The 8,136-nt window shown below is 52.1% G+C and overlaps 1 protein-coding gene across 1 annotated transcript; it reads right to left on the bottom strand.

The window, feature by feature from the left end:
• Positions 1-1,068: 1,068 nt before the first annotated feature.
• DLX3 (distal-less homeobox 3) lies at positions 1,069-6,436 on the bottom strand. Its single transcript, XM_077806488.1, has 3 exons — positions 6,115-6,436; positions 4,204-4,394; positions 1,069-1,413 (listed from the first exon to the last, which is right to left on the bottom strand). Exons 1-3 carry the CDS (start codon positions 6,434-6,436, stop codon positions 1,069-1,071), a joined length of 858 nt encoding a protein of 285 aa, XP_077662614.1.
• Between the last annotated feature and the right edge of the window lie 1,700 nt (positions 6,437-8,136).

The following is an 8,136-nucleotide window of genomic DNA, read 5'->3' as shown; positions in this document are numbered from 1 at the left end:
AAGGGCAAACGTCTCCTCTAATCTTGCAGTAACTCTGGATTTACACTGGTGTTACTGAGATCAGAATCTGGCCCTCATCCAGTAAGGAGATTTTGGCACTCCAGTTTGCACCAGCCAAAATTCTTCTCTGTAAATCTGGAGTAACACTGGTTTAGAGCAAGATTTACACTGGTGTAAATGAGATCAGAATTTAGCCCTTCCCCACGGCTGGGCTTTTGGTCCTCTCTAACCATGGTCCCTTCAATAATGTTATTAAATGTTTCTATAGTGTCCAGTTCTGTACAATAGACATATCTAAAAATTGACTTTATTTATTTAGAATATATAGAATTTTTTTTAAAAGTCTACAAAGTGTGGTACCTCTTATTGCATTTTTCTTTTTAGCTTAAATGGTGCTTTCATCTCCAGTCTGACCCTTGCAAGGGTGGATGAGAGGGAAGACGCAGAGACAATTACTTTCCCTTCTCTATCATCTGGGCGTGATGAAAAATCCTACCCTGATGTGGATGAAGCCAAGTGGTTTTTTGAAGTCCTGCCAGCTGAGATGTTCTTCCAGAGTCCTCAAGGAGACACCCCACAAACAGCTCACCCGGGAAGGTAAAAAAACCAGTCGTGCTGTTTTCGAACGCTTGGAGACGTGCGGTGTCTCTTGGCCTCTGTCCAGATGAGAGGTGAGTCTCTGGCACAGATCTCCAGGTGGAAGAATCTTCCCATTCACTGTGCCTGGTGGTGGTGGGTGGGATGGTGGTGCAGGGGGGCCGGGGACCCCGTAGAAAGTAGGGGTGGGGTGAAAAGGAATTGGCAATTCTGAATCTTTTCCAAAAAATAAAAATCCAAGACCTCTTCCCCAACCCTGCCCCACCCTTGCCTGCCCGCCACCACTCCTGCCTCGCTTGTGGATCGTCCTCTGATCGTTTTAACCCTTTGCAGCTCTGCGGGTCCTGAGACGGGCTGGGATGTTTGCGTGTGTCTGCCTTTGTCCTGGAAACAAACCCACGTTTTAAAAAGGGTCTGGCCGCGACGGTGACAATTTCCTCTCTTGCTCCCCTGGTCCAAGGAGGCTGGAGGTTAGTACACGGCCCCCGGATTGGGAGGCGGCCCGGGGGGTGTATGATGCATGGTGTTAGTGGGCAAAGCTTGATGCGGTAAGTGAGGTCCACTGAGGTTCTGGTGATGGTACCAGGGGTTGTGCTGCTCCTCCATGTAGCTTGGGGAAGAGCTGTAGGGGAGCTGCTGGGGGAGCTGGTTCCTGCTGGAGGGGTTGCTGTGAGAGTTACTGTCCCAGAGGGCAGGAGAAGGCGGAGAATTGCAGGCCATGGAGTCGCTGTTATTGGGGCTGTGTTCCAAAGGTACTTCCCCATTTTTGTAGAGCTTCTTGAACTTGGATCTCCGGTTCTGGAACCAGATTTTCACCTAGAGAAGGAAGGAAGGGAGGGAAGTGTGACTTTCTGGGTCCCTTTTACGTACATGGTCAATACACCACCGAAGGGAGGCAGAGGGGACGGGGGACAAATGGAGTGGCGCGTGAACAGAAATGTCACAGCGTGGGCAGATTTGCTTCTCTGTTTAGCCTAAGGTGCAGGGAGGGGTTTGTCCCCAAAACAGGTTGTTGCTTTGACAGCTAATGACGAGTTCCTTTGGACATTTATAAGTGGCCCTGTTGCTACAAAAGTCACCAGGCCGGGCAGGACAGTGATGAAATCGGGACTAGGGCAAACCTGATGGGGTTCATTTCAAATACTTGAGCGGGTTCCTGTTCCACTTAACGAGCCGCCGGGGAGAGGAGGAGACAAAGAGAGAAATTGAAGGGTGGTGAGGAAGGCGGCGGGTGAGACGGGAAAGGCAGATGTATCCAATGTGACAGGGAGAACCAGGAAGGAGAAGATAGAACAGCCAACAAAGAGCCAAAGGAGCATAGAGTCAGTGTTGCCAAATTTCACAATATCTGGTGTTTCTGTAAAGCCCCAGCTCCTCGCATCCTGTGATTAGGTGAGCACCTCCGCTCTCATTTATAAAGAAAGTTTCTAGCCCTCAAGACGGCAGAGAAAAGCCTGACAACATGACCTGACTGTTCATGACAGGCTCAAACCCCCCCGAAATAATGCTTATGAGAAATCTCATGAGTTTTAAGAGGATCTTGTGATTTTGGGGGGAGGCCTGGCTCGTGGTTTCTGAACACTGGGGGTTAGCACTACTGTAGCATTTATGCTGTATAGGGAGTATCCACGCCTTATGCCATACATGGGGCACGCAGCTTCAATTTAAGGGGATCTTTCATGCACGATACACACCCCTTAGAAAAGCACCGAAATCATAAATCCACCCTGCTAACCCAAGGGAATAAACTAGAGTGCAAACACAAGCTAGTATTTTAGCGTCCCTGAAAAGCACCGCTTTCCAAGTCCAGCTCCCGTCAGGGGCTCGTGTGTGCCTCGTTAAAGCTTTTCTGGAGTTTCCTTTGTTTCCAGAGACAAAAAGCAGCTTGCAGTGCAGAATCCCCAACCACATTAAAATAAACAAACCAACAACAACAACAAAAAACCCCTAACAAATCAAACCCCTTTTAAAGAAGGGAATCAAAAAGAAACAGCTCCCTATCATGTCGCAATCACTCAGAGGGTGTAAGGCCCTTATGGCACAGAACATCTGCTCTTGGGCTAACAGCCCACGGAAACACGCTGACCTGGAACTTTATTTAGATCTGGGCAATTAAAAGTGAGCCTGTTGTCACCATCTATGACCAGCCCTGCATTCCTAAGTCCAGCGATGCTCCTGTTGACATCCGCAGAAGCCCGGCCTTTAAGGGACAGCAGAAGCAGATTGCCCCTTGTTATGGGTGGGGCTGGATGTGACCCTCCTCAGAGTTTGGAGGTGTTCCAATTTTCGGGTGAGGGATGAGGGGGATTCACTCATCTCCGATCTGGAGGTGGGGGGAAGCTGTTCAGACTCCTTTCTATTAATCTTTCCCTTTACAAAGAGCAGCCACTCGTGGTCACAACCCCCCCCCCACACACAGATACTGTAGCAGTCTAATGTGATGATGAAGTAAGGATAGAGGGGTTGGGTATAATCTCTTTTGGATTCCACTATTTCAGGCTTAAACGTTCTATCAATGGAACCGAGGACCCTAAATACCTTTGAGGTTCTGGGCTTAATGTATTAAAAGACTCTTTTAAAAAAAAAAACAACCCCTCACCTGCAAGAGCTTGAGCATATTCACAAGTGCAACACACACACAAAGAAATGAGTTCTGGAACCCCTGACTCCAGGGTCTACACTAGATTACCCCTAACTAAAACCCCACTTACCCAAGTGGTGTTAGCATCCACAGATATGGTCCTACCCATTCCAGCCCAAGGGCTGCTCTGGTATAAATTAATGGTTGAATTCTGAAGAGACGTAAAAAAAAAAAAAGAAAAAAAAAATCCAGACAGGACCCAAAGATCCGTCACTGCCCAAAGAGAGGAAGGGATACTTCTTCCTGGTTTTCTAGACCAGTGGTTCTCAACCTGTCGCCCGCAGATGTCTAGGGGGTCCACGAAAGGTTGTCGCTATGAGCCCTGGGGGGTCCTCCGACTACGTCTAAGATTTCCAAAGTGGGGCCGCACCTCCGCTTGAAATTTTGTAGGGGTCCGCAAACGAAAGAAGGTTGAGAACCACTGAGCTAGACTCTTCGGCCCACTTCACCAAACTGTGCCGGGAATCCAGTGAGTCGACACAAAGGGGAAGGAACGCCGAATTGAAGTTGGTTCTCTGCACTTGATCCGAATCAGTGAGCTATAGATTGGGCCCTGAACCTTTAAGCACTGATCATCTTTGGGGAGGGGGAAAAAATCTCCCCCATCAGGGGGGAAAACAAAGCCAATCCATTTTCATTTATCTGGGCCCGACTGGGATGGCTGGGGTAAGTCAGGAATCAATGCATTGACACAGGTGAGCGCAAAGAGGGTTGGGCCTCTCTTCGCCCACATGGTTGAGCACAGCGGTAGGAAATGTATCCAAATACCTAGAGAAAACCCACCTTTTTGTTCCCACTGTCTCAGAAAGCCGGCTTCTCCACAATGGGTCCCTGTCTGATTGCGTAAGTGCTTTAATCTAAGCCCACTAAACCCAAGGGCTATACAGAGTTGACAACAAGTGCACTCTCTCTTGCTCCCCCCCACGCAGAGGGGAAAGGTTTTTTTTAATTCTTTTTGAAGTTACCTGTGTCTGAGTCAGCCCCAACTGAGCAGCCAGCTCGGCTCTCTCGGGCAGAGCCAGGTACTGAGCCTTTTGGAACCTCCTCTGCAGAGCCGCCAGCTGGTAGCTGGAGTAAATGGTTCTGGGCTTTCGGATCTTTTTGGGTTTCCCGTTGACCATCCTCACCTCCGGTTCTGGTTCTTCCTTCACCGAGACTGGAAGTGAAAAGGGAACATGTCGGAATCTCAGCAGCTGACTTGCCCCCACCCAGAATGTTGTAAAAAACAACCCCAGTCTTTGGAGGTGGTTTCCGACCCTTATCCCTGCTGGGAAGAGACAAGGAGGGTGGGGTGGGATTTAAGGGTGACCAGCTGTCCCAATTTTATAAGGACAGTTCCGATTTTGGGGATTTTTTTTCTTATATAGGCTCCTATTACCCCCATCCCCTGTCCCGATTTTTCATCTTTGCTGTTTGGTCACCCTAGATTTAAGCCTCCGTCTAGAAAACCTCACCTCCCAGATGCAGAACCCCAAGGCTGTGGCGTGAGAAGTGACCCAGGAACCTGAACTGTACGTATGGCGAGTGAGAACAATTGTAGAGGAGTTAAGGGCTGATTACTTGGAGAAATCGCTGTACAGACTCCAGGTAAAAGCTTTCAGAAGCACAGCAAGAAAGGAGTATTTGGGGAGTTGTTCTTTAGCACACAAGGTCTTTCATTTCTCGCCCTCCCCCTTTGTGGTTTTTTCTGTCTCTCTCTTTGGTGGGTTTTTCTCTTCCTTTCTCTCTCCCTCTCTCTTCTTTTGGTACATTCTGTCTTGCCTTTTCCCTCTCCTGTCCCTGGCCATCTCTTCCTGTGGCTCCATTTCACTAGCTCCCCAAACTCCCAGCTCACCCCAGCCTGCCTGTTTCTCTGCCCAGGGGCTCCCCACCTGGTTCTGATCTGCTGGAAACCAACTGGTTCTCAGAGTTGGCCCCTCTCTTCCTCTCCCAGCCCATGGGGTGGGTTGTGACAAGCCTGTCTCTAAAGCAGCCTCAGGTCCCAGCTGCTTGGATGTTTCCCAAGCTTTATTTTTGAGGGGTGGGGGTAGAATTGTTCAGTAAGTGGAAATCAGGGCAGGATCGATTTCTCCCTTTCCCCACGTCCCTTTCTTTTAGGGCAGCAGACTCTAGGCTTCTCTGATCTTCCTACTTTCCTATCATCCCCCAGCACCTCAGACTCGCTTTAAAAACCACAAGATTCTTCACAAATAAAACACTTTCCCACCCATATTCCCCTCCCCCAGAGCTGCTACCTAACCATCATCTTCCTGTCCAGTCATGGCATGGGTCATTCTCTCTACCCCAGCAGCCTGGGCTGGAAAGAGAGACAACCTATCCCCCCCGCACTCCCCCCCCCCCCCAATGGTTCTCCTTTTCCATCAACTAACCTGAGTTGTCCTGAAGTTTCTTAAGATTTCAGGGGCAAAGGTGAGTGGGAGATAGCTGTGGGGGGTGGAGATTGGGAAGGGTAAATAGCCACCCTGACTGGTGGCACAGAAAATAAAGGTCAGGAATTTGCCAGAGACAAAAGGAGGGAGAGTGTGTGGGTGGCTGGGAAAAGTAATCTTTTAAATCGGAGCCGGAGTTCAGAAAGTTGTGCGTCCGAACCTGGATCTAGCAAACAAGCCCCCCACCTTCAGCAACTCCCTCCCTCTCACCACCCCACTTTTGTGTGATTCAAGAGGCAGTCTCCTGTGTGTGTGTGTGTGTGTGATATTGACAACTCTCCTCTCATTCGAATACACAGGCGGAGGGGCGGCGGCGGGGGGGGGAGGAAGGAAGAGCTGTTGCTGACTCCAAGAAGTGACTCCTTTCCATACCACCCCCCCATCTCCAGACATCCACCCACCCCACCCCCATGCCCCTGGATCACTAGGGTCGGGGGGGCTCCTTACCTGCTTCCTGGGCCGGCAGCTGCTGCTCCCTGAAATGCCCATACTGCCTGTAGGAGGGGCTGTAGGGGTACTCGGCCTTGGTGGGGTAAGTCCCAGCCCCCGCGAGCCCGTTGAGGCCGAACTGGTGGTGGTAGGAGTAGTGGTTGACGGGCTGGCTGTAGGGCTGGCTGGGGTAATAGTCGTGCTGGCTGTGGGGGGCGCTGTAGTAGCCCAGGTCAGTGACCGAGGACTCGGGCAAGGTGGGGGAATCCTTGGAGCAGCTCAGGGAGCTGGAGAGGTCGGTCAGGATGCTGGTGATCTTCTTATCAAAGGAGCCACTCATGGTGCGGCAGGAGGCAGGGGCAGGTGGGATCCGCTCCCTTCCCCGGGCCAGAGCCGCTGGACAAGCACCAGATCCGCTGCGAGGCGCGCGCGCGGGTCTCTGTCGCTCCCCAAAGGGGTCAGGCGAGCATTCCTCCTGCAGGCCAGCCGCTGAGAGCTCCGCGGGCGGCGGCTGCTGCGAGGCGACGAAGCAAAACTCCCCAGCCCAGCCAGCCTGCTTCAAGCCTTTAATTATGGTGCAGGGCAGGGTGGATGCTGCGCGCCGATTGGCTCCAGACATATTGCCTGGGAGGCAAAACTGACTCTTTTTTTTTTTTTTTTTTTTCTTTTCTTTTTGCAACAACAAAGAGTGGGTGAAAAAAAAAAAAAATCCAAGCTCCCAGCCGCCCTGTCGGCCGAACCCCTGCAGGGAGGCAGGGGGCAGCTGCTGGGCCACAGCTCCAGATCTGGGGCTAGAGGGGGAGAGTGTCCATAGGGGTATAAGTGCCTGGGGGTCCAGAGGGATATATGGAGATGGGGGGGGGGGGTGTGTGTGTGGCGGGGGGGGGGGGTGTCCTTTGGGTGTCCCTAAGAGCATGTGTGTGCGGATCTGGGGGGTGTTTTTCGAGGAGAGGTTTTTGTGGCTAGGGCTCCGGGTAGGTCTGTGGGGGGCGGGGGAGTATGTCTAAAGCCATCTGGGTAGGTCTGTGGGGGTCTGTCTGGGTAGGACTCTGGGGAGCGTCTAGAGAGGTCTGTGGGATGTACATATGTCTATAGGGGGTCTGTGTAGATGGGGGGGGGTGTCTGCAGGGGTCTGTGTAATTCTGTGGGAGCGTAGACTGTAGGGGTTTGTCTAGATCTGAGTATGTCTATAGGGGTCTGTAGGTCAGTGGGGGGTGTCTATAGGGGTCTGTGGGGCGTCTGCGTAGGTCTGTAGGGGTGCCTGTAGGGGTCTGTGTAGGTCTGTGGGGTGTCTGCATAGGTCAATGGGGGTCTCTGTAGGTCTGTGGGGGGTATGTCTATAGGGGTCTGTGGGAGTGTCTGTAGGGGTCTGTGTAGGTCTGTGGGAGGTGAGTATATCTATAGGGGTCTGTGAGGGTGTCTGTAGGGGTCTGTGTAGGTCTGTGGGGTGTTTGCGTAGGTCAATGGGGGTCTGTGTAGGTCTGTGGGGGGTATGTCTATAGGGGTCTGTAGGGGTCTGTGTAGGTCTGTGAGGGGTGAATATGTCTATAGGGGTCTGCGGGGGTATGTCTAGGTCTGGCGGGTGTTTTGGGGGAGGGTGTGTGCTGGGGTGGGTGAGGGTAACCACCTCCATGGGGTGCCAGTAGTTAAAGCTCTGGGAGGCTTTGTCCCTACCCTCTAACCCCCCCCCCCCCAAAATGTGCCCAAGTTTCCAACAGCAGCAGCCCAGGCAGGTGGCCCCTTGCCAGCCTGGCCACTGCACTTCTGGACCCCGCTGTGGGTTTGCCCCTCGCTCCTGTTTGTTCCTCTCATGAGAACATCTGCTCCTGGTGTCCTTTCACCCAGGCCGGCCTGGCCCTGCTGCAAGCCCTGCAGCATCCTTCAAGGGCAAAGCTCCTTGTCCTGCCGCTCCCAGTACTGGGGATCCTTTGGTCTCTCCCCACCACCAATCTGGCACCTGAACTTTCATTTTCCCCTCCAAAATCAGATAAACTAGAGCTAGTGGGCTTCACTACGGCCTTCCTTATGCCCTGCTTTGAA

This window comes from Eretmochelys imbricata, chromosome 27 (assembly GCF_965152235.1).
Source record: "Eretmochelys imbricata isolate rEreImb1 chromosome 27, rEreImb1.hap1, whole genome shotgun sequence".
NCBI classification, from domain to species: Eukaryota; Metazoa; Chordata; order Testudines; family Cheloniidae; genus Eretmochelys; species Eretmochelys imbricata.
This window is presented reverse-complemented; position numbering and strand designations above follow the sequence as displayed.